Consider the following 26,693-nt stretch of genomic DNA (forward strand, 5'->3'; position numbering starts at 1 on the left):
TATTCACAAGATTATTTGAGGATTAAATGTAACAATATGTAAAACATTTTAAAAATGATAAATTATTGCTGTGGAAGATACTGTCATCCGATAGGTCTAAAACTCATATCTATGATTACCCCTTTTGATTAATTTTTAGAGAATCAGTAGTATCCCATACCTGGTAGGTGGTTAATTTTTCATAGCTGCTTTAAAACATCCAATATTCCCTAGTTTTCCATGAATTTTAAGGTAGATGATCTTTGTAACTATGTTAGGAAATGATAAGATTAAGAAGAAACACAGAGACTTTTATTGAATCATATTTTTGATACACAGGGTCACAGATATAAGGGAATAGACTTAAACTTTGAAGATGTTACAGAAAGTTCTGGGGCATTAGCTGTATTATGTAACCAACAAATGTTTTAAGAAATAGTGGCTGGTGAACAGCTCTTAAATTTACATATCAATATTAACTTGAGCAAAGAGCAAGGTAATTAAATGTCGATATTTGAGGAACAGAACAACCCAGTTTCAAGTCCCAGCTCTTTAATTGCTGAATGACCTTGGGAAAATTGCCTCACAATTCTGAACTTCTGTTGGTTTTCTTAAAAAAATATTTCTTTGCAAATTAATTTTAATAAGTCTAATTCAGAGGGCTAATTATTATGAGTATTAAATAAACTACTGTAATAAAGTGTTTAACATTGAACAAAGTTAATGGCTATTATTATTGACAACTTCGGTCCTTGTTAATAAATCTCTGCTACAGTGAATTCCATTTTTTTCTCAAATTTTGGTTCATGTAGGCAACTGTCAGAAGTAATTTGGGAATGTGTGTTCTTAAACCAAATGTATCCATAAATTAAGTTAAGAAGGGCATAAATAGAGGGGTGTGTGTGTGTGTGTGTGTGTGTGTGTGTGTGTGTGTTTGTGGTCTTACAATTCCTGCTATAGGGACAGGGAAAAGAACAAAAATGGGTTGAGCATCTATCGAGTTCCAAGAATTCAACCTGACAATTGACATATTTTATTTTATTCTTCTCAATCTTTTAAACAGCACTATTTTACTTTAATTGCACTCTCATTTTATAGGCAACTAAATCTTAAAAAAATGAAGATTGAACCTAATACTTTGACTATCTGGCAACAAAATTACATGATCACGTTGCCTCTAAATGACAGAGAGCATGGACCAGCGAGAAGATGGGATTTGAAGACATAAAACAGGCTTCAACCATGTTGCATTCTCGATGCCTTATAATAAACTGTTACAAAGTACAATTTTTTTTTTCTTTTTCCTTTGTGTATTTTTTTAAATATCTGTGACCCTCTCAGGCATCTCACCCAGCACAGAGGAATGTTCCGAGTTGAGACTAAAAACAATAGAAACATGTTCTAAGTAAATGTTAAAAGGCTAAAGGTCTTGGGAAATTGTATTTGTGATTGTATTGAACTTAAAACATTGAAATATATAACTTGATACACGGAAATACTTGCACAGTTGAGTTTACAGATATGTAGTTATGTTCACCAAAAGGGCATGAGTTGGCTGAGCTATCAGATTGTTGAAAATGTTAAGAGTAAGGTTTTTGACTTATAAAACATTCCAAAATGCTTTAGAGAATTTTCAAACAGGAAGGGTAGGATTTATTAGGGTAAGAAGGGGGAAGAGTGAGCATTTAAAAAAATCTTTTTCACTATAGTATTATTGTTCATTCTACAAAAATAAACATAAAACATATGTTCTCTATTCTATTTTTCTCAATTTCCAGTGACTAAAGGGCTCAAGCTGAGGATACGTCTATAAATAAGCATCTTGACAATAGTTCAATCTTCAGTTCTAGTAAGTGGCTTCAGCACTAGTTAATATTAGCAAATGGTAATAAAAAAAGAGTTTGAAATGAACTACTCTTGTGCTCTGCAGCTGGTATCATTCTGGATCTTAATATACCTGTGTTTCTAGGCTACTGTCAGAGCAAAGATTTGGTGGTTTCCAACCTGGAAGCACTTTGCTAAATTCAGAGGAAAAGACTCTTTTCTGGGCACTTGTAGCAAAGTCTTGCTTTTTTCCTGAGATAACTGATTTTCCATACCTCGCCTATTCTTGAAGAATGATACCATAGGGATCTCTGCACATGAATAATCTTTAGATTATAAGCTTCTTAAGGCTTTTTATTCCATAGTAAAGAGTCTTAAACATAGCATGTGCCTAGTTGATATTCACATGCATCTATTTACATACATTAAAATGGCTTGCTATTTATTTTTTTTATTTATTTTTTTATATAAGATTTTATTTATTTATTTGACAGAGAGAGAGAGAGCGAGAGCAGGAACACAAGCAGGGGGAGTGGGAGAGGGAGAAGCAGGCTTCCCGCCGAGCAGGGAGCCTGATGTGGGACTCGATCCCAGGACCCTGGGATCATGACCTGAGCCGAAGGCAGACGCTTAACGACTGAGCCACCCAGGCACCCACGGCTTGCTATTTAAAGAGTTTTTTAAAATCACACCATAATGAGAATGGTAATTCTTTGAACTTTCTTTTTTTTTTTTTAAAGATTTTATTCATTTATTTGATAGAGACACAGTGAGAGAAAGAACACAAGCAGAGGGAGTAGGAGAGGGAGAAGCAGGCCTCCCGCCGAGCAGGGAGCCCGACGTGGGGCTCGATCCCAGGACCCTGGGATCATGACCTGAGCCGAAGGCAGACACTTAACGACTGAGCCACCCAGGCGCCCCTTCTTTGAACTTTCTATTGTGCTAACTTCAGATTTTAATGTATAGTTATTTTTTCATTCCATTTGCAACGTCATCAGGATGATATAACTTGCTCCCCAGACCCTCGCCTGCAAGTCTTGATTGGCACTTACCAAAGACAGTCCTCGCTGGTACAGACTCTCTGTTGAGCCAGAACGAGACTTGGGAGAGAATGACTGTCATTATGCATGGCAGGTATGTTTGAATAACAAAATAGCCAATCTTTCTCTTCAGGTGGAAATGAGTGGTCATAACAACATATTCTCCTAGAGGGTGAAACAGACAGTAAGGTGAGCAATTTGACCTTGAAAAGAAGTTATCTCTGGATTTTTCCATCAGCAGCAAAAACCTAGACTTAAGACATATCCTGTCTCCATGTGACATCTGGCTCCTGAAGAGAAAATGTTTATCCAGGAAAGAACAAAGATGTTGTAAAAACACCAGAATGGGTTTGAGGATGCGACTGAGGTGCCAGAGATCTCATGGATATTGCTACCTCCTTATCCTGGTATATCACACATTTAAGAGACAGACATAGCTGAGCATCTATTTACAGATTGGCTTTAATGACCCTGAAGGCAATGTGCGAGATCCTGACGACACATACTAATGGATTAGAACAGACCAAATCCCCAGTTTACCATTGCGGAGGACATTTAGGCTGTCTAATGAAGGAGCTTTGGTGTCCAAGTTAGGGGAATTCCAGTTCTAACACCAGCGCTTCCTTTCAGCAGCTCTGTGACCCTAGGTAAGTCATTTAGCTTCGCTGATCTTTGGAATGAGGAGAGTGGGATGGAATCCAGGGATTTTCAAAAATTTATTTTGAGGAATACCTTCACCAGAATCACCTGGGAAGGTTTTGAAACATTCAGTTCTTCAGGTCCCACCTAGATACACAAACTATTCTTTAAGGGAGGCTAAGAAAAATCCACTTCAATATAGATTTTTCCTAGCCTGGTCTAGGAAACAGTGGACTAGCTGGGCACACTTCATGGTCTTTGTATACATCAAAGTCTGATTTCATCTAGAGATCCAAAGCGATTGACATGCAACCCAAATTATAGGAGTTTTTTTTTTTAATTGATGTTATATTTTCTCAGTTATAAATCTTAAAATTTTAGCTTTATCCATTCTGAATATATACTTAGCTATCTGTGGGTGGGTGGGAGAGAAATAGGTGTGTTCTTACTAAGAAAACATCACTTTCTTTGGTATTCACGTTGCTCCAGCTTTCTCCTTCCCTTCAACTCCAAATTTTGCCCTACACAACCTGTGGATTTATGTCTTAGCCCATGGCCATCTTGCTTCAGCCCCTATAATGTGGCTAAAACTGTTCATGATCTCTTAATATCCCAATCTTCATCTTTCTGCAAAGTAATCATAAAGATTCCTGGTATAGTTCTGCTTTCAGCTTTCTTCCCCATTTTTTTTTTGTCTCTAACCAGAAATTGCCTTTCTCACCCCTGCCCCTAGCATCATTTGTGCCTAGAGGGCTGCCAAATCTACAGCTCTAAGTGACATTGCTTTCTTTCAAAATCAACTTGTATTCCCAAATATCTACTGGACATCTCAGAGATACTGATTTTTCATTGACATCACCAACTAAATATGTTCAAAAACTGACATTAGTTAAGCTTTCCCATAAAAAAAATATAATAACCAATGTATAGTTGTGCTGCTTTTCCACTTAGAGTACATCTCTAAATTCATGGTACTCTCTCATCTGTCTGCTCACTCAGACTAAAATCCTGGAATCAAACCTTAGATGTTAAGTAGGGCTTCTGAGGGAGAGGGAAAGGAATCAGTTGATCACAATTTTAATTTCTCCTGTGCAGTATCTCTTAGTCTATCTCTTATCTCATGGTCACTGCTCTTAACTCTTTTGTAGATCTATTAACTGCCTTGTTTATCTCCAGTCACTTCCTCACTTTAGTTTTCCCTAAATTTTGATGTCAGAGTAATCTTTTTAAAGCTACATGAAATCTTAAGATACCTTAATGGATTCCCATTATCTACATTAAGGTTTCTCAACCTCAGCGCTATTGACATTTCAGACAAGAGTTGTTTGTTGTGGGGGCTGTCCTATATGTTTTTGGATTTTTCACTTGACCTCTACCCACTAGATGCCACTAGCAAACACTTCACCCTCCCCCAGTGTGACAATCAACAATGTCTCCAGTATCATCTACTGACAAGCAAACTCCTCCATTACCTGGATTTAAGACTCTCATGTCACAGCTCTAATATGCTTTTCAGTATCATGTCTCATGTCTTACCACACATTTTCACATTTCAGTATCTTGATACAAAATTCTCTACTTGACACCTATTATTGCTGAATATTTTGTTCATCTATAGGTTGGGCTCAGTCCATAGCAGAATAGGAAGAAATGCACTGTAGAGGAAAGTCTATTAGCTTTGGAGGCAAATAGACTTGGGTTCAAAACTTAGATATGCTATTTTCTTCCTGGATAGCCTTGGGTAACTCGCTTACAGTCTCTGATCCTCAGTTTCCTGATCTATAAAAAAGTGAGAAGTATGTTGTGGGGAGAATAAAGAATAAGGGCTCTAATTAAGATCATGCTATGTAAGAGTTTTAAAATAAATGTTAGTTCCTTTCTCCATTTTCTTCTCTTTTCCCTCCAATCAGAATTGGTAAAAATATTGGTAAAATAAATGCATTTACTCTTTATAGGAGAAAATCATCCACACACACAAGTATGCTTTCACTGCTAATTGTTAATAATGATAACAATTGCCATTGACTGATCACTAGGAAGTAACTTCAAATTTATTTATAGCTTCTGTTTACATTTATAATAAAATCTCATGCTTTTTATTTTAGCTAACTTATATGCTTATATCCCTCTCATTAAACTGAAAGTTAATTGGGAAGAGGGACAGTTCTTTGAATATAGCATGGTTTTACATATTTTAAGTATTCAACATCTGTGTATGGTGAAAAGGGAGGCACTGAGGTTTAAGGGCACTCACTCAAATTAACATCCATGAGACTTTCTCTTTGGGAGGGGAAATACAATGTTTACTAATTTCTTTTCAGTTTCTGTAGATACCTTGGGTGATGATTCCAAGGTCACCTGAAAGAAATGAGTGATTCAAATTTGAGAAAAAGGCAGAAAACCAATTTTCCCAGGACTAGTAAAAAATAGTCTTGTGTGGACATGGCCATGTCACATTTCACCCTCTCAGGAGTATGCATTATGATTCCTAACCATTCATTCAACTGTGGTTTGTAAAATGTCATCAGCTCAAAGAAAAAATTCCATCTTTCATATAATGTCAGAAAGATGAGTGTCTATACATATTCCATTATCATCTTTTGTTGTCCACAATGTGACATTTTAGGAAGATTCTGCAAAGAATATTAATTTGGAGGAGCTATTATTCCACATTATATTTGCTATATAAATCACTTTCTCACTAACAAATTAGAGAAAGAATAGGAGGATTTCAAATCTATTGAACTCATTTTCTTAAATTAAAAAAAAAATCTAAGAAGTTTTGGCACAAAACACATAAGGAGGAAAAAAGGCAGCAAAATCAGAATCATGTTGTAATAGTTTAAAAATAAAAGAAAAACACAACAAAAAAATCAATCTCCTAAATTGAATTGAAAGAGTATCTCTAGACATCAAGTGCTTATGCACTAAACATGTCAAATTCTTTTCCTCTAATTCAACAGTCTAGAAGAATTGTAATTCAAATATCCTTGCATATCATGTAACCCTCAGGGAAGCTTGTAAATTAGATGTGACAATATTTCTGATACATTACCATACAAAATTAAGGAGAAAGAAAGAGAAATAACAAGGATATAATTCTATAAAGCAGCTTCGAGGGTTTGTTGAGTAAATGGTTTCCATTTACTTGAAGAGTAAATACTTTGCTTAACTTTATTTGGCTTCAGTTTCCTCATTTGTTTGATTAAAATATAGTGCTTTACTTAACTATTTCCTAGGATGCTGGGAGGACAAAATGAAATGACAGATAGGAAAGTCATTTTAAAAAGCTGAGTCACATGCAGATTGACAGTGTGAAGACAGAAACAATAGAAATGTATTCTCTCCAGCTCTAGAAAGCAACGATTCATGTCAAAAAAGTTGTAGTGAACATTAGGTCCCTATGAACCTGTCACTTTTCTTCCAAGTATTTTAAACTTTGTGTTTTCTAAGCTATGTTTTCCCTAAGTTTCTACGTTACATATGTAATAGGATTGAGGAATCAAAAATATCATTGAGGGAGGAATTGGTGTTTTAATATCTGCATCAAAGAATTCTGGAATAGAAATAAAAAAAATGCTTAGAGTTCTAGGCCACTTAGCCTTTCTAGACATGTCTCTTCATCTGAAATATGAATACGCTGACCAGATAACTATAGAAATCTCTTTGCCTTACACCCAATCCCCAGTTTTTACATTTTATGGCTACAATTATTTCTCTGGAGATGATGTACTAGGCTTCATAAGTGGGGGCCCTGAAGCTCCTTGGGTGAATGTCATTCACTGCTGTTGCTCCCTGGTCAGGGAAAATGGTTGCTTTCCCCATTCATTTTGACCCTGCAGGGTCATCCTTAAATCAACTCATCTAGAGAAGACTATCTTTAAGAAAGAGGATCTCACAATTTCTCTTGGTCATCTGTTCTAAGGATAAAAGATAGTCATTCATAAAGAAGAAACATTCTTATTCAGCAAAGCTAACCTAAATTTCCTTTGATCAAATCTATTGACTTAAGTAAATATGAAAGTTTTATAGCCATCACCATTTACTTCATAAAGGCATTGCCTATTATTATATTCTTATTGGCCATGATATTATCATTATGCCTGGTCACTAATTATTATGTTTCTCTGTATAAGTCATATTTTCTTGCTCTTTAGTCACTGTTGTAATTTTTGCACGGGCTCCCTTAAAGAATTACTTAGGAAACATAATGGGGTATAATAGAATGAGATAAGGCGCCATGTCTGGGGTCCAGTTCCAAACTGCCTTCTCTGATACTTCAAGCAGAAATGACTTCTTTATGCTATGTAGCTCCCTTGTACTAACTCTATCATTATTATTAATAGTAATATCTAATATGTATTACATAATTTTTATATGTCAGATACTCTGCTAAGCAGGTTACATACATTTTTATTTCAATCTCACAGTAGCTCATGCAGATCCTTTTATCACCTCCAAATTGTACAAGAGAAAGAGGAACTGAGAAATGTCTTGCCAAAGGTCAGACAGTTAATAAGTAGTATAACCAGCAATTTAAACCTTCATGGTATAATTCCAGAGTCCATACTCTTAAATCCAAGCTGCACTACATTATTGCATTTCACACATGTCTACCTATGTTGCCTGTCATGCGGCTGAGAACACTCTGCAGCTAGCCTACCTCTAGGTTCAAATCTCAGCTCTGCCATGCCTAGCTGTGTGACCTAAGAAAAACAGTTAAATCTCTCTGGCTTCAATTATGTCCCATCTATAAAATGGATATAATAACATTCATACCTCTATCCTGGGATTGTTCTATTAGAACAATGGCAAGTGCATGTTAGCTACTTATATCAAGCAACTATGAGCTTCTTGAGGGCAGGAATTATGTGTCCTTCATCTGTCTTTCCCAGGCCCAATTACAATGTCAAACACAGTAAGTGAGCAAATGGTTGAAGGAATTAGTGAATAAATGAGTGAATAACATAGACTTGTACTGGATTTGAGAGCTGACTAGACTCATCCTTTTATGTGACTGTAAAGTTTTTTCTCTGCCAGGTGAGTAGGTGTATTTCAAACTAAATCTCCAACTTATTGTCTTCTCCCAAAACTTATGGCAGACCCCAGGAAAGATACTGGGCCTCTAATGGCTTTACACTGAATTAAAAAAATCCAAGCATTGGATTGAGCCTTATATTCCGCCCCCCACCCCATGTCACTGGAGTGATCTAGAGGTGTTTGGCTTGAAAGAGATCACTGGTAGTATGTATGAATGTGTGTTCACATGTGTGTTGGCTCAGGCAAGTAGGGCAACCCCTTCCAAGAGGTGATATGAATTGTTTCTCTCCCCGCAGAGAATTTTAAGGTAGAGGAAGATGGTTTTTATCTAATCATTCTCCATGTGGTGCTCTTTCTTGCTATCATTCCTAGTCTTCTGGCAGAAACAGAGAGGTAAAGCACTCAATGCTATTTATCTTAATGTTTTTAGGGCTCCACAAGGATATGTGAAATATGGGATTGAAGATCTTGAAAAGATCTTTGTTTCTTCCCACAGAAATCTATCAGGGTGGATTTTTGATGAGCTAAAGTAGACCCAGAGGAAGTATAGTTCAGTGTTTTATTGTGAGGTTGAAAAGTACACCAAACTGAGTTCCTACATCTGAGAATTTGCTATTTTCCTCACCTCCCTCCCCCGCGCCCCCATATCCATTACGGGAATGACAAGAAAAAGCTCTTATTTATATAGGTAACCTTGCTGCTTTAGTGCAGAATGAGTACTTTTAACAGACCCCAACATATGAGGTGCAACCAGTTTGGTGATGGTGGGTTGGGCCACTGCCTCTCATCCCTTAGCTCCATTTATGCCTATATTTCATTTCTGAGTAACTAAAATGTATGTAGGCTAAATCCTGATGAAGCCAGAGACGTCTCCAAGTTCATCAAAATGAGCCACTCACTTTGCAGACACAGAAATAGGTCATAAAGAGGGATGCAGTGACATGTCAAGGTCACTACCACTAGAACTAGAGTGGAGGCACTCCTTCCTCTGAGTAACCCTCCTGGCTTGTATATACTTCTACTATTGAATGCATGTCACTGGTCACTGTGGTTGAATTATTGTTGCTTTCACATCCCTCAGCCCTCATTCTAATGATAATGGAGAATTTCTTGAGGGAAAGTTCTATGTTTATTATTCTCAATGCTCTGGGCCTAAAACAGTGATTATTTGGTTCCCAACAAATACAGATTAACAACATGAAGTCAACCCCTGCAGCAATTCCTCCTTGATTATCCTAGGCTGGATACATTTACAATATTTATTTAGTGCCTCTTCTGTTTCAGCTACTATAGTAGGGATACAGAAGACAGATATGGTCCCTGCCCTCACAAAAATGTTAATCACAGCATTTACCACCCATTTTGATAATTATAGTTTATGTGTTTGTCTTCCCTTAGACTTCAGTTTCCAAGACAGCAAGCTCTCTGCCTTGTCTATCATTGACTCTCCAGTGCCTACCACAATATCCAGCTTATAATAGCATTTGATTCTTAAAAATGAACACTGCTCATTTTAGTATGTTTTCCCACATAACTTAGGAGGGAGAGAAATGTTCAGTATTTTCCATGTTCTGGGATCTCAGACTACATAACATTCTGAGCACTTACCAATGTAATGTTCTGCTTAGTATTTTATATTATCTCATCTTTAATGCAAAAGTATAAAATCCCCACTTTTTAGAAGAGACCAGAGTTTCTAGTTGGATAAATGACTTTCCCAAAGTCACAAGATTTCTATGTGGCAGGACCAGGACTTGAGGGCATATCTTTCTCATTGCAAAGCCTAAAACCTTTCCACTATGCCACATAAATTTTTAATGTGGGCAAAACTGAGCAACAGTCTTCTTCATTTTTCAAAACAAGAAACATAAATATTTGGGCTTCCAGAGTAGCCATGATTGTGACAAAATAAGCAAAAGGCAGATCCCATTAAGCAGGGATTTTCCAATAACCAGAATAAGATATATTGATCTATTACATGAACTTGTTAGAATTATCAGAGTCCTAATATAAAGCCTGAAAACTAAGGAAGAAATTTTTTTGACAAGAAGAGCACTCCTGCCCTTATTTGTTACCTAACTGTATTTTTTTTTTGAAATTACCAAAGTGAATGAACTAACTTAAAATTTTAAAGACAGCTATAAAAACTGCTGGCTCTTGTTAAGCCTTCACTGATTGAACATAATTAAAATTATTGGGATTGAGGGAGGGTTAAAATCCAAATTTTTATAATTCTCCAGCCCAATGATCACATTACATTTAGTCACAAAACGGGTATTTGTGTAACTAAACTCTTATTTCTTTTTTTAAAAAAAGATTTTATTTATTTATTTGACTGAGAGAGGCACAGCGAGAGAGGGAACACAGCAGAGTGAGTGGGAGAGGGAGAAGCAGGCTTCCTGCCAAGCAGGGAGCCCGATGTGGGGCTCGATCCCAGGACCCTGAGATCATGACCTGAGCCGAAGGCAGACGCTTAACGACTGAGCCACCCAGGTGCCCCTAAACTCTTATTTCTTGAAACAACTTCAAAAGTTTAAAATTTGGGTCCAGCTGCTTAATAGTATCTGCTCTAGTTCTTTTGGTATCTTATGTATACCAAATGATCACTGCTACAAATTCACCAAGATTCATTGAATCTTTATAATAATCAGGCCTAGATGATATTAATAACTAACATTTATTGAGAGTTTTTTTTATGTGCCACAAGCTATCGTAAGTACTCTTCATGGATTTAATTTATGCCTTCCAATAACCCTGTGAGGTGACCACAGTCAACAGGCAAGGTGGAAGAGTAAGGATTTAATCCATACATTCTTCCCAAAAGTTCACATTTCTAAATACTCGGCTACCCTGATCACATAGAACTAGCATCTTATTTTGCAAACAAAGAAACAGGGGCCAAAAGACATTAAATGAGGAATCCAAGGGCACAAATCTATAGAGTTTACACTAGTTCCTAGCTTAACTGGTCTCAGGTTAGTGAAATTTTCTCTCTCTCTACTTGTGTTATTGAAGAACTTACTGAATTCTCACATTCTCACAAAGACTGTTTATATTTCTTCTGACATCTCTGGAATAATCAACTGGCACTTACCTGTACTAGACTGAACAATTCCAGAATCTACTGTTTGCCCAAGAAGATCATACTGGTTTAGGCGTGACCCATCTTCTGCTACAACCACTGAGCGTGCTGGCTCTCTTGTCCACTCATAAACAACTTCTGCTCTTGTGTAGGCATCTGGAAGGACAGGAAAGAAAATGGTCCATGTGTCACACTACTTCAATACTCCTCATTAGCTGGTGAGTCCTGTTAGTTTCATATTTTCAATTTGCATGGTTCCAGAGGCCAAGAAAGAAGAGCCCATATCCCTTAGTTTAGGAAAATTAAAACACATTTTCCTGATTTGTTCAGTCATCTGTTCACTCTTACAACAAATGGTTATTAAGCATCTACAAAAGACAAAGTACCCTTTGAAAAAAATCCGTAACAAACAAGTTTCCCTGATGTTGTGGAACATGCACAGCAGTAATGGGGACAAAAACAGACAAGCTAATAAACATAATTTCAAGTAGCATTAAATGCAGTAAAGCCATACACAATAGGCTAAGGGGGTACAGAATGAAGGACATGGGCCTATTTTAGGTAAAGGACTTAGAGGTGGTTCTTAAGGAAATGACAGTTATATGCATGACAGAAATGAGAGTAGGGTATGTCTTGGGGAAGAGTTTGCTGGATAGGTGGAGCAAAGAAGTTTCTTCCTCTGGTCCAGGTAAAAGCTTGATAAGTTTGAGGAAGAACAGGAATACCAATGTGGCTAAGGCTGAGTACATGAGAGATGAAATACAGAAGGAGCCTGGGTCCAGATTTTATCAGGCCAGGGGAAGGTCATGATAAATGTGAAATATTAACACCGGAAATTTTACCAAGCATCCATTTTTAAAGGAAGTCTGACTTTACTTCCTTTTAAATTAATTCTCCTTTTTATGGACATTTACTATCATGATGATGATGTTGATGAGTTTCACCATTTAGCTCATTACACTTCTCAATCATTTTCATTTGCCATGTCCCTTTTAACCTAGCCATCCTTCTACATGATCCATAATTCAGGAAGGTTGGGGGAAGAGGTGTACAGAATGAGTGAGAAGGAGAAGAAGAAGGGATTCCATAATTTTTCTGGTTTCTAGTCACAGAACATCCACTACACAGGGGATGGAATGATAGTATATACTTTCCTTGGTTTAGATGTAGAGTGATATTAAAAATTAAAAGAAGAGCACATTAGCAAAAGTAAAGAGTTTCCAGGGTGTTTGAGAGGCAGATATGATAGCAAAAGTTGGCTTTACTGTGAAAGCTTTACCCCTTGGCCAACTTCTGCATTAGGCACAGTAGACAAAGTGTCCAGGGTCCACAATACTCCTAGGTGGCCAAGCAATGTGTTAATTTTTTTTTAATCAGAAAAAAGTGAATATAACCCTGCTTGGAGTATATTAACCTAAAATATAAAAGTTAAAAATATAAAATTATAAATTAAACTATAGTTTTAATCTATTTTTTGAGGAATTGTTCACAAACACAAGTGCCTTGAGCCTGTAAAAGCCATAATGCATCCTTGCTTCACCCGACGCCCACCCCAAGGTAACCAAACTTGAGTGTTTTGTTCAAATCTGTATTTGTCCAAGCTAAAACATTATGAGATGTGAAGTGATGGTGGCATTTTTACACACATGTGAAGCTGCCATAAGAAAGATGAAAGCCATGCCCCTCATTCTCTGAACCAAAACTTCTTCTTGTCTCTGGGACGAGTTTTGCAGGAAAGTGTAGTCAGTATTCTCCTGATTTTATGTGGGTGTCTGGTGTGGTCCAGCATCATTTCTGGACCAATTTATACTCAGGTATCTCTTTATTCAATTTTCTTCAGAAGTTTGAGAGAATATGCTAGGAATTAAGGTAGTGGTTACTGCTTCTTTCATAAATGTGTGAGATTGATAAATGAGTGGCTTTGGAATTTGTTCTCATTGATTTTTCTTTTTTAATTGTGGCTGTCCTCATTGACTTTTGTGTATATATGTATTTATTTGCAGCTTTATCAAGATAAAATTGACAAATAAAATTATAAGATATTTAAAGTGTACAACATGAAGATTTGATATACATATACATTGTGAAATAATTCCTACCACTGAGTTAACACATCTCATTAACTTAAATTCTGAATCATTTCAGCATCGCATTTGTTAAGGAGGAGGACTGCATTTGTTAGCATCTAAAACATGACTTATTTTAAAAATCCCTCAAAGAAGTGCAGAGCACACTAGTTTGAGAAGAACCATATTGCTTACAATTTGTAGGTACCCATATTCAGTAAAATATTTTTCCAATCATGATAAATTTTTTCTTTTTTTAATGGGAGTGTCTTACCTAGGTAACACAGAATCATTGATTGTTAACATGGAAGGACTTTAGAGGTCATATAGTTTGTCTCATTTTACAGATGATAAACTGAAGCACAGAAACACTGAATAGCCTATTTAAGGGCTTAAATATTTAGCTATTTAATGGGAAAACTGAGGTAAGAGCATAGAATGACATTCGTTCTCCCCTAATATTATTAATAAGCATTTCCTAGGCAAAAACTATATTATATGCTCAAAATCCAAGCAAGGATTCTTGGTGGTCAAGTAATTAGGGATGAAACCAATTCTAGAGATTGTGTCATTTTGTAACAAATAAAAAAACTCTTGCTACAGTATTGCACTATCATTAGCAACAGTGCCTGGACTCTCCCATTTTGTACCTCATCATGTGTTGCCAATGGGCTGCTAATATAGTTTTAGAGGAAAAAAATTGTTACCATCCACTTTTCACTTCATATAATTCAATGTCTCACACTTGCAATCTCTTAGAAACTCCATTGTGTACGAAATCTATAATAAACACAGTATTGTTGTGAAAGTGGAGATTACATATTGCTCATGTCTCTCAATGGAAATCTCCCAAAATGCAGAGTGGATCCACATGGTTAAATAGGTGATGGGGATTAAGGAGTGCACTTGTTGTGAGGAGCACCAGGTGGTTTTTTGTTTGTTTGTTTGTTTGTTTGTTTTTTAAAGATTTTATTTATTTATTTGACAGAGAGACACAGCAAGAGAGGGAACACAAGCAGGGGGAGTGGGAGAGGGAGAAGCAGGCTTCCCGCCAAGCAGGGAGCCCGATGTGGGGCTCGATCCCAGGACCCCGGGATCATGACCTGAGCCGAAGGCAGACACTTAACGACTGAGCCACCCAGGCGCCCCACCAGGTGTTTTAAGGATCGACTACATTGTACATCTGAAAATAATATTACACTGTATGCTAACTGGAATTTATTTTTTTAAGATTTTATTTATTTATTTGTTTGTTTATTTATTTATTTATTTGAAAGAGAGCGAGAGCACGAGCATGAGCAGGGGGAGGGGCAGCAGGAGAGAGAGAAGCAGACTCCCTGCTGAGCAGGGAACCCAATGTGGGGCTTGATCCCAGGACCCTGGGGTCATGATTTGATCTGAAGGCAGATGCTCAACCGGCTGAGTCACCCAGGTGCCCCAACTAACTAAATGGAATTTAAATAAAAACTTAAAAAAATAAAGTTGGTGTTTTAAGATGTAGAAGACAGCTACACCTAAGGCATCACAATAGGTGATACACCTTACTTCTTCATTTCAGTATCTAGAAAGTAGGTCCTATGACTACTTCCTTCATTTGAGACAATTGAGTATAAAGAAAATAAGGTTAAAAAGTCTTCAGCTACTTAGTCAAAATGCTAAGCTCAGATTTCAAATAAATCAGCAGATTACTTCAGAAAAAAATTTTAAAAAGAATACAAAAAGCTTTGGTTGGGTTTATGAAAGAACTTTGTGGTGGTATAACATAAGAGTTGGTATCAGAAGACTTGGTATCAGAAGAGCATCTGCTAATAGACACTATCACTTCACTTTTACGGGCCTTTGTTTTTCCATTTGTATGAAGCAGGTGCACTAAATAATTTCCAAAGTTATTTATTATTCAGAATTCACTTAAATATCTACTTATCCCTCCCTCCTTATTTACAAGGCATTGTGCTTGATTATCAGTCAGGAAACCATCATTTATCAAGTCCGTACTAGATCTAGCACTTGCCTAGATCTTACTGTCAGAATATTATCTGAATCTCTTCTTTTAGAATCAAAGCCTTATTTGTATTTTCCTTAAAAAGGAGTTAAAAAATGTCAGCTAAATCATGCACATTGTCTTCTGGTTATCTGGCCTTATGAAGAAGGCTCTATCCCCAATAAGCAAAAACTGTGATATAACACTGACAATCGTGGTCTCATGGAAAGTGGTGAGGAAAACATCTGCTTTTCTGAGTTTAGTTCTTATCAACATTTGGATGACATTGCTTCATAAACATTTATTACATAGTGTTCTACTAAATTATTACAAAATCCCCTAGCTTATCTCTTGCTTGTTTTCTTCTGTGAGATTTTGGCAAGATGTTTGCTTCAAACACTTGGTCAATGCATTTTTAGCCCATTTTTGCCTCAGTTTCTTCATTTCAGAAGTGTGCTAATTAGGCCAGGTCAGAGAACTAACTATACAATAAATCAACCACCACTGCTTCTTTTCAAGCCAATCGCAGGCAATGGTAATTAGTCATGGTGCTCTCCCATTGAGCTCAGATGCTTACTTTTCAATATCAAGTCTTCTCTGTTTAATTCCCCACGGGTCTTAAATCCTTTTCTGAAGCTATCTTTTCTAAGACTTAAACATTGAAGGGGCATTTAAAACCTGATTATTACAATTTTTATCTACTCAATAAATATTTATTGAGTGTCTACATTATATTAGGCTCTGTGCTAGGAAATGCTGAACAAAATAGGTTGTGCTCTCATGGGAGTTTACAGTCTCCAGACAATAAAAATGTCAACCAATAAATGAAACTAATAATTATTGCTGTAATACATCTAAATTAAACATGTATTATAATCAAGAAGATGGGTGAGACTGTATGTAAATTTAGACAAGGTCATTAGGGAAGGACCCAGAAGATGACATTTATGCTGAGATGTGAAAAATAAAAGAAGCCAGTTACATGGAGAACCAAGGGAAGAGTAACCCAAGTAGAGAAAAGAGCATATATAAAAGCTCTGAGGTAGAAAGCAGATTTTTATTTAGCTTCAGTTTTCTTACATGAGACACTATTTGTTTTCTACTCACTATCCATTTTCTCCTTCCTAAAAATACTTCCTATTTTCTTCAGGCTGACAATGTGCCTAGTTAAGAATATTTCTTCCCAGCCTCATTTGCTGTCAGTTTTGGCAATGAGACACATCTTTGATTAATGAGATGTGAGTAAATGTCTGCTAGGATTTTAGGGAAAGCTTTTATCTTTTTGATACAGGTGCTGGTTCTTTCTTCTTTGTCAGTGCACTGTTCTTTATTTTGAAAGCAGATGCAATGGCTGGAGTTGCAGCAGCCATTTTGTGATCAGGAAGAACATATAAGGGCATCTTAAAACATCATCCTTGTTAAGATGCTGACTAACCAGCAATCAACCAACTATCACCATTATTCATCTCATATAAAAATATAAACTCTTCTTCTTTTCAGCTAGCTATACTCATGCTTGGAAGCATTCCTGACTAGTATACTAAACAAGTAATTTGTTGTCCAAAACAAGGTATTTCTGAAGGTAAAAGGGGGCACTATTAGTAGTTATACCATGATATTAGGCATAAATAATTACTGCCCCAGGCAAACTATAATGCATGATCTTCCTAAGTATAAGATTATTTTGTGGATTAGATGAACTGATACACATACAAACGTTTAATATACTGCCTGGCATACAAGTAACGCATAACACATAATATTGTTAGGAATGGAAGTGGTAATCAGGAGAAAACATAGTAGTCCATAACATAGAATATAAATTAAATTGGGAAAAGAGTGGGGAGGAGGGAGTTATCACCACAGCCTATTTGGCTGACAATTTTTGAAGTAGTTTGTCCTTGGGTTTCAGTATAGAATTAGATTTATAAATAAACTTCTCTCTCCATGACTGGTGCTGCTAGGAGCCTGAAGGCCCTTTGCTATTTTCTTTGCTTGCTGTCTTCCTACACCACCACTATTTTTTTTTTTCTATGAATCATATCTTCACCAAAATAGTTGCTTAGACTGTCTGTCTGGTGGGAACAGAAAGCTGGCTAGGTAGTCCAGGAGTTGACGCAGTCCTTGTAAGTAACTCTCCTGCAGGAAACCAGGAATACATTGTTCTCACTCCCTTTATATATGCGTATTAGTCCAAAGCAGAAGGGTAGAGGAACACCAGAGAACCTGACTCTGCTGTCCACTGTTCTCTTAGCTCCTCTAACGTGTGCCTACATAGTTTCAAATAGCAGAAGCCCCAACAGTTATCATAAAGTTATCTAGGATACCTTCAAAAGCATTACCACACATGAATTTCATGGGATATCCAAACAGATCTAGAACTTTTCAAAAGACTCTGATTAGGGTAAATTTTTGTCAGGCAGTATTTTTTTAGGAGTAGCCTTCATTATTAAGAAACGATTATCATCCACTGCTGCCACTTACCAATATTTCCATCTGATAAACAACTTGCAATATTCTTAAGGTCAAACAAATGTCAGCAATGATACAAAATAAGTACAGTGATCTCCATTTATTGCAAGGAGATATTATCTATGGGGTAAAAACATCTGTACTCCACTTGCTTTTCTATGAATACAGCTTTAACAAAAGTAGAATTTTTCCACTAATTAAATCCATTCTTTCTCATAATAATCTCTTCCTGAAATAACATTAAAAATGAAATAAAAGATTATTACTTATAGAAAGTACCTTTTTAAAGATTTTATTTATTTTAGGGAGAGGAAAGAGAGAGAGAACGAGGAGGTAGAAGTGGGGGAAGAGGAGGGGGTAGGGGAAGAGGTAAAAATAGACTGAGCAGGAATCCTGATGCAGGCTTGATCCTAGGACTTGGAGGTCATGACCTGAGCTGAAGGCAGACATTTAACCTTAACCAAATGAACCATCCAGGCACCCCTAGAAGGTATTTGCAGCAAATTGCTAAACTTTCTTCATGGTTTTTATCTGTCTCCTAAGAAACTTTACTAATTGGAAATTTCTTGCTTAAAGACAGGTGTCTCAGGGGCGCCTGGGTGGCTCAGTCAGTTAAGTATCTGACTCTTGATTTTGGTTCAGGTCATTATCTAAGAGTCCTGAGATTGAGCCCCACATCAGGCTCTGCACTCAGCCTGGAATCTGCTTGTCCCTCTCCCTCTGTTCCTCCCCCTGCTCTCTCACTCTCTCAAATAAATAAATGAAAAAATAAAATCTTTTAAAAAAACAAAGGCTTAGGTCTCTCATAAGAATAAAGAAAATTAAAATTAAAAATTTACTCACAGCTTCCAAATTTTAGTGGGCAGGCATGTGCATCCATAGGGAAGTCCTCCAAATGCATTGGACACTCAGCTCTCACCGTCAGCCTTATCAATGAAGGAAAACAGAAGATATAAACAAGAGCCCTATAGATTAGACACTTACTGATAAATACGACCAGGATGTTACTACCTATAGCAAATATATTAAGAAAAGCAAGAGAGGCAGGCACAAACTGCAGCATGATACTGAGCTGTTAACCAAAAGATCTAAAAGGAATTATTTACAACAATGACTGGATTCTATCCTTTTGTTTGTTTTGAGAAAATAGGTATGATTTTGTATGATGGGCAAGCATTTGTAATATTTCCCAAGACAAGCATCATTACCTAATCCACCTAGACCACCTAGACCCAGAAAATCTTTTGAGACTAAAACTAAATGTAAGCAAATAAATACTTGGATAAAGACTTGGTGGAGAAGAAGACATGGATAGCTAGGAAGAGAAGAGGATGTCTCCTCTCCTCAGGGCAGCTCTCCCCCTCTCCTTCCTTAAAACATCACCAGTCAGCATAAAACAACAAAGGAATAGGCAAAGGAGAGTTTGTGGGTGATTTCACTATATTCCAACCATTTCATTTTATACAAATTTACTGCCTAATGGAAGGCGGACTCTGCTAGGCTTCTCTTTAGTCCCTATCTTCAGTTCTATTTACATTTGAAAAAGGGTAAAGAAAATAATTCACTGAAATATATTTGATTTTGTTTGGTGGAATCATGAGGGAATTTATATCAAATTCTTCACATGGTTTTTATAAAATATATGTACCCATATTATTAAGTAGCTCAAGAAATGTGGTAGGGATGGCTTTATAGCCAGTAAACTCATTAAGTGATTAAAATACTGATTAAAGCAAATATGAAATGCATAAATTAATGATCAAACTTGCATTTTGAAATCAAAATATAAAGGAAAGTGATGACGTGTTAGCAAAGGTGGTGGTAAGTTTAGGAGATGGGCAGTAACAGGGTAGTTGCTGATGAAGAACATTACATGCATCAGAAAGTAAGAACTGATCAATTTTTCAATAGGTGCAAATCCTGCCCCAGAAAATTGCCAGCTGGGAGGAATAAATACTGAACTTAGGCTCAAAAACAAGTGGAGGGTGTTTTATAAGGGGAGGATGTTTCAAGTTTCACTTATAAATAGGTCCTACGTGGATGATCTGGAAAGGTCTCAACATGTCTCCTCCACTGATCCTCCATTTTCTCTCTTTTTTTTTTGAGATTTGTCATTCTTTAATTCTATTAAATATTTATTAGTTGAGTCCAACATCTAAAGCGGCTCTTGAAGCATTTTTTTTCTTTCTTTTTCTTCTGGATATTTTCGTATAAAAAGGTAGAAATTCTGGCAGCTTTCTTCAAAAGCAAAGGATCACTCTATTCCCACACTAAACAAAACCCACCAAGTCTAGGGTTTTGCCTCCATTACCTTTTTGTGCCAAAGGAATACTTGGACAGTCTGAATTACCAAGTACTGTCCAGATCTACAAAAACAACATTCTAACAAGTCTCTTGGGGATGAAATAACTTTTCCCTTAAGAATGAGTTGTGGACAATTTTTAATTATTTACAAATTAGGAATATTTTAAACATTTTTTCTTTAAAAATATTAACAATGTTTTTTGATTCATGTTTCCTTCATTGAACCATAAGTGAAGATACCTAGCTGCCAGGTTTTCCAATAATCTCAAAATGGGAGAAATGTTTGTAAAGCAGAAATATCTATATCTATCTATCTATAACTCATATATATAAATATTCTTCAACTTAAACAAAATTAAGAATATTCATATTCTCATTTTAATAATGTCATTATAAATTCATATACTTCTCCTAAATGTATACTTCCACATGAATCTGTGGTTTTTAAGACACTTGAACTGTTCTAATTTTTTTGTATTTTTCTCCTTCTTTTTAAGTAGAAACATTTTTGGATATACCTTGAGATAGCTTCTAGAAACCTGATCTAGACCTTATTGGGATGCAGGAATATATGAGGTTAGTAGTAGGGGGAAGAAGTTCCTCATATTGAATTAGAGCAGGTTGGAGAGATACTTGAGATATATTACTTAATATACATTATAACCCCCCCCACTTTATCTAATCATTTTACTTAATGCTTTAATACTCGCATAAGACTTCAGTTAGTTTATTTTTCATAGCGGAGTAATTATTAAGGTTGAAAAAGAAAGCAAACAGGAAACCAGATGCTCAACCATGATCTACCAGCTTCATGGTCACATATATATGGAAGAGACAGAAGTACAGAAAGATGCACAGATAGAAACGCAGTCATCCTTACCTCATGGTGTACAACAAGGTGCCATCCTCTGTGATCCTCAGGAGTTTGTTTGGCATGGTCATGTTGTGTGCCACTGACTTCTTTCCATTGTGAAAAAAGGTATCCGGAGTCCAGATCTTACTTGCCATTAGGTTATTCAACCGGAGAACTGTCATGGGTCCTTTAAATTTTAATCTTTCATCCTTCCAGCTTTGACGGAAAAATACATCTATTGTATATTCCTAGGTAATTTTGGAAAATGGCAGAGTTCACTAAGCTGTATTTTGCAATGCAAATAGCTTACACAGACAATGCTTAATTTTTGCAACTTTAAAAGCAAAATAGGAGCTAGGTGATGCTTTCAGAAGTAAACTTGTGGTGGCCTGTACATACTGGTTTCAGGTGAATCAATGGTCAGCATAATCATTTTTGAAAATATCTAAAATGTCTGAAATATTTCTTGGTCAGAAAAATTCCACGATTATCTCCTCAGATATGTGAAAAGAAAATCATGCCCTACTCCCTACACCTCTACCACACCAGCACTCAAAAAAATAGAATACAGTACACATTAAAACAAAACTCACACTGGAGCTTACTACATATATATGTTTAAATGTTTAAATTAGATAATGTTTAAATTAGATAATGACAGCTACAAAGATAGAGCATAGTATTTCGGGGGGCCCTTCCATAGTCTGAAAACCTCACAATTTCAAGTCATCCATGGTTCTAATACTAGCGTGATAACCCCATCTCCTTTTTGGCTAAGTAAAAAAAAAAATTTGTTTACAGATAATGTATACAGACTTTAAATTTTCCACAACAAAGAAGATTATGAAAATAATCTGTTTCACTGTTAATTGGGATCTTCGCCAAAAAAAAAAAAAAATGTAGAATATGCGGGTGTGTGTGTGAGTGTGTATCTGAGTATATGTGTGTATAAGATACATGAAAAATGTGTGAAGCTCATCATCATTCACAGCCAGGGAATCTATTTATTTGAATAAACACAGCATTCCTTATGGCAATACCCAGAGACAAACATCTGCTAATCTGAAAACAAGCGATGTGACTTACCAGCTCCTAAAACAGAAAAGGGTAATATCCATCTTCCTTGCAGCACTTGCTACACTGACACTAAATTTGGAACTTAATGGTTTGAAATAAAGATTACCACATTCTCCATTAATCTTAGCATGTTCCAAACTGGAAGGAAGGCTTCAACATCATGCTGCATTTTCTTAACCCCCTAAATTCTGATGCATTAGAAAGCTGTTGTTTTTTTAAATCTTATACATATCATCTTTAGAACATGCATAAAAAATAATGTCTGTGTCTAGGCATTTTGTGCATGAGTTTAACTACCTGTCTTTTTCGCAGGCTTTATGTAAGATTGGGTAAAGATTGCATAAAGGTTTATCCTTCTGCCACACGTTTGATATAGCTGAGCCCTTCTGATCCAGTAACTAATAATTATCACTGGATAGTTTACAGTGTACCAGGCATAGTGCTAAATGTCGACTGAGATAGCAGCAACAAGGAAGCGTAACATGATGCCAGTTTATGTTTATGGGCAAGAGAAACTACCTTGTTTGTTGTTTAGGTTTTTCTGTGTCTGGAAGTGTGAGGTGAAAAGGCACTGAGATACAAGAGATAGGAATTTACATACCGGGAACCATTTGTTAAGCATCTTTAAATTTAGCAGAGGGAGAAACTGTTTAAACTTGGATGCTGTAAGGAAAACTCGTGGAGTAGGATGGGCCTGCAATGATATTTTCCATGAGGAGAGAGATGGGGAGGGAGCTTCTGGACTACACTGGGAAGTGATACAGAGTAGCAGTGCTTGCCAGGGAAGCAAATGGATGGATTTACCCTGAGCTGTGTATGTTCTCTTCTCCAGACGACAGGCTTATGAGATAGGGATATGATAATCAGGATATTTCTATTACTCAGGAATCAGCCACATAAGCTTTATTTTCTGTCCAACTGAACTACTTTAGCCTGTCAAACAGTAGAGGGAATAGTCACTTGTAAATCAAGATGCCCAACTGACCATATTCCTACGAATCCCCAAATTTTATTTTGTTCATTTGTTTACTTGCTCCAAGGAGATTTTTGAAAATGAAATAAATGTTAAATATTTTAAAAACCTTAAAATACATTTATTATCGAATCATAATAGATACACCCCAAAGTCAACGATTCCAAAAATTATGTCAAAACTGGCCAAATTCCTCATGTTTATGTATTTGTCATGTTTACAACCAGCTTTACTTACCTGTGCCAAATGGCAGACACTGAAATCCCCACATTCATTGATGACATTCTCCCTTCAAATACTATACTAGCCACACAAGCACGCACACACACACTGCAAAAGTAACTGGATAAGCTTTCCTTTCCATGTTCCCTTCCGCTAGACGTGGAAATGAAAACCGAAATAAAAACACTTGGTAATGATCAGATACTGTCTAACCAAGAGTGCAAGTATTTGGTCTCCCGTTTTCTGAGAACTGCCCCTGCAACATTGCCATGGTAGCAGCTGGAGGTTCTCAGCATGACCTCACCCTCGGGGTCATAGTGCACTAGGCCAACATGGGCCAGAGCTCCTTCCTCAAGAAACTGGAATAAGAGGGAGGAGAGCAGAGCCATAGCATAATGGTTATGGATATAAGTTCTAAACCTGCTAACCAGAGCTAAATTGTCTGCCAGATGTGTGACTTTAGGTCATTTTCTTACCTTTCTAAACTCCAGTTTCCACTCTATCAAGTGGGGATCATGCAGTAGTGATTTCACTTGCCTACTGTGAGAAGTGAGTTAATAATGCAAGTGAACAGCTTGCCAGAATGTCTGAAACATAGGAAGTTCTCAGTAAACATTAGAAATTATTTGTCTCCCCATTTCTTTGCTTTATCAACACAAATTTAAATTTGATTTCGATGTAGCTGGGAATGAGAAAAGTTGCTCTTTGTTTGGACTGGTAGCAGGATAGGAAACCTCAGGAAAGTGAGGTGCTCATAACCAAGCAAAGTAAAATCAGAAGGCAAAGGAAAAGACCCTACAGAACACTGTCTGAACAAGTAGGAAGCTCTGGCGAAGACGTTGTTCAAGGTTCAGTGTGCCAGCCCCCACCATTCAAGTGAAATGTCTCTCCACGTTACCCTGTTCAATAGAGTAGGTCGCTGGAGAATGTGAGTCTTACTCTGAAGACTGGGCCAAAACATCCGTTATGTTCCTAAATAAATATTGTATTGAAGTGTTCCCACTTGCACCATCTATTACCATCTGTGTGTGCTTTGACTTCATACATTTTAAGCACCATGGAAAACAGGGCTCTGTGATTGTGCTGCCTGGATATTTCTGTCAGAACCTAGTGCCCTGGGAATGTGCCGTTTGATTGCCAATTAATGGTTTTTAAAATAAAGTTAAGGAGTTGCCCTAATTTTGTTTTCTATTCCAGATGAAGTCAGATGCCTTGGGAGCTGTGGAACCTCTAGGGACACACAGCCTGAGTTCAAGTTGCTACCTAGCTAGGTCACTTTCCTCCTCTGGGAAATACGGATAATGATAATGCCTAGGTAAAATCATGGTATGGGTACTAGATGAAATATGATCTATAAACCTATTAGCATGGTGCTTCACATATTGTAAGCATTCAATACTGTTGAATTCTGTTATTATGGTTATCCTTATTAGATATTTTATTAGTTCTTGCTTTAAAAACTACAAGGCTTTCCTTGTCTTGAAAAATAGCTTTGTCATTGGCCTAATTTTGATAGACTCTAAATCATACTGCTCTTTATGTGTAATTCACCCATAATGTGGTTTAAATGAGTAACCTCAAATGAATTGGCCAGGTATAATTTCCACTAGCCACTTAGCATATCAGCTGTAGGCATGGCTAATTTGGTCCTCTAACAGAACAACTCAAACATTATCTCATTCAGGAATTTTAGGCAACAGGGAGTATAACTGGCTTAGACACTCTGTTCCTTCTTCCTATCTGATATTTGACCAAAGGCCATTTATGAAAAGTAATCCACGATAATCATAGGCTTAATGGTATATCAAAAATCCCAACATACACCTTTAGTCCAAGACAAAAAAAAAATCAGTTTTTTTTTAAATGACAATCTAAACCAATAACTCAAAGGTATACCATATATTTTCAAGAGAAAATGTGCCTTTATTTGAGCACTGTCCCGTAACAACTCCTATTGAGCATCTAGTCTTTGTGAGGCATTATGAAAGATGCCAGCGATAGAGAATATTCATTTTTAATTACGATGATGATAATGATAATGAGGAGGAGGAATAATATCATTATCAGTGTGTGATGTTTGTAATGCTTCATCCCTTTCGATGTTTCCCTTTATGAGAAGAGAGCTTCACCAGTGCGAAACTTCTGAATGCTCTCCATTCCCTCATACTCCTCTATTTAGGGAGGGGAAGAGAGAAGAATGATTTCATTTGATGGGTAAATCTGGAAGGAGAAATCAATCTTGCCTATCTCAGCCTCTTCCTGCTGCATGATGTTTCTCCATGCTAGAAGTTTTATATGGACAGTCTCTGCCCTAACAGAGGGGGGCCAAAGTCTTGCCAGGTGACTGGGTGGGTTAATCTGGCTGATTCTGATGTTTATTCTCTGGAAACTCTCATGTCTACAGATATACACCACCTTCTGCAGGACCATAATTATTAGTAATAAAGATGATATTCTCACTTTCCAAATCCCTTATTCTATTATCTTATTTCTCAGAAGGTTTGGAACTCAGGAAAGAGGGTATTATTTATTGAGTCCCATAAGACTATGTTTTTAAAGACAATATAGACTCTTAAACCTATCACTAAATAAGTAGTAATTCAACACTTACTGTAAGCCAGCAATGTGCTGATACTGTGAGGGATGTGAAACAAATATGTCTTTACATTTTTTTGGCATTACTTTAGGAAAATAAGACATTTATATAAGAGAAATAACTTCACAGAACAGTGTTATAATGAGGACAAAAGCTAAGTTGTTATTTTACAGTCAATAAATGTGACTAGAATACAGAAAGGGAAACTTAATCTGTTATCGGATTAATAAAAAAAGGTTTTCATTAAGCTTTTGGGTCTTGATTTGGGCCTTTATGGAAATATAGGATTCAGATGGGTAGGAAATAGAGGGAATTTTCCATGAAGGGAACAGCATGATAAGGAGTTCTGGGACAAAAATAATAATAATTATTATTTATTGAGTGCTATCTATAAACACTTTATTTACATAGTTCATTTAAAATTCCTAACTATCTTACAAGGAGAGGCAATTATAATAATATACCAATTTTAGAGACTTTGAGGCTTATACACGTAAGTGATTTGCCCAAGGTCATGCTATTGGTAGTGGTGAGATGTGAATTCA

The 26,693-nt window shown here is 36.6% G+C and overlaps 1 protein-coding gene across 1 annotated transcript in view; it reads right to left on the bottom strand.

Moving 5' to 3' along the window:
- Nucleotides 1-26,693, bottom strand: part of GABRA1 (gamma-aminobutyric acid type A receptor subunit alpha1) — a 58,350-nt gene that overhangs the window by 9,634 nt on the left and 22,023 nt on the right. Inside the window, exons 5-8 of the mRNA XM_045901796.2 lie at nt 21,308-21,528; nt 18,967-19,049; nt 11,617-11,760; nt 2,856-3,008 (exon numbers count right to left, since the gene is read on the bottom strand). Of these exons, the coding sequence (XP_045757752.1) occupies nt 2,856-3,008; nt 11,617-11,760; nt 18,967-19,049; nt 21,308-21,528 (601 nt within the window). The remainder of the gene's footprint in view (nt 1-2,855; nt 3,009-11,616; nt 11,761-18,966; nt 19,050-21,307; nt 21,529-26,693) is intronic.

Source organism: Mirounga angustirostris, unplaced genomic scaffold, assembly GCF_029215605.1.
Source record: "Mirounga angustirostris isolate CCGP_5_RB_7025 unplaced genomic scaffold, mMirAng1.0.hap1 SCAF_7, whole genome shotgun sequence".
Lineage (NCBI taxonomy): Eukaryota > Metazoa > Chordata > Mammalia > Carnivora > Phocidae > Mirounga > Mirounga angustirostris.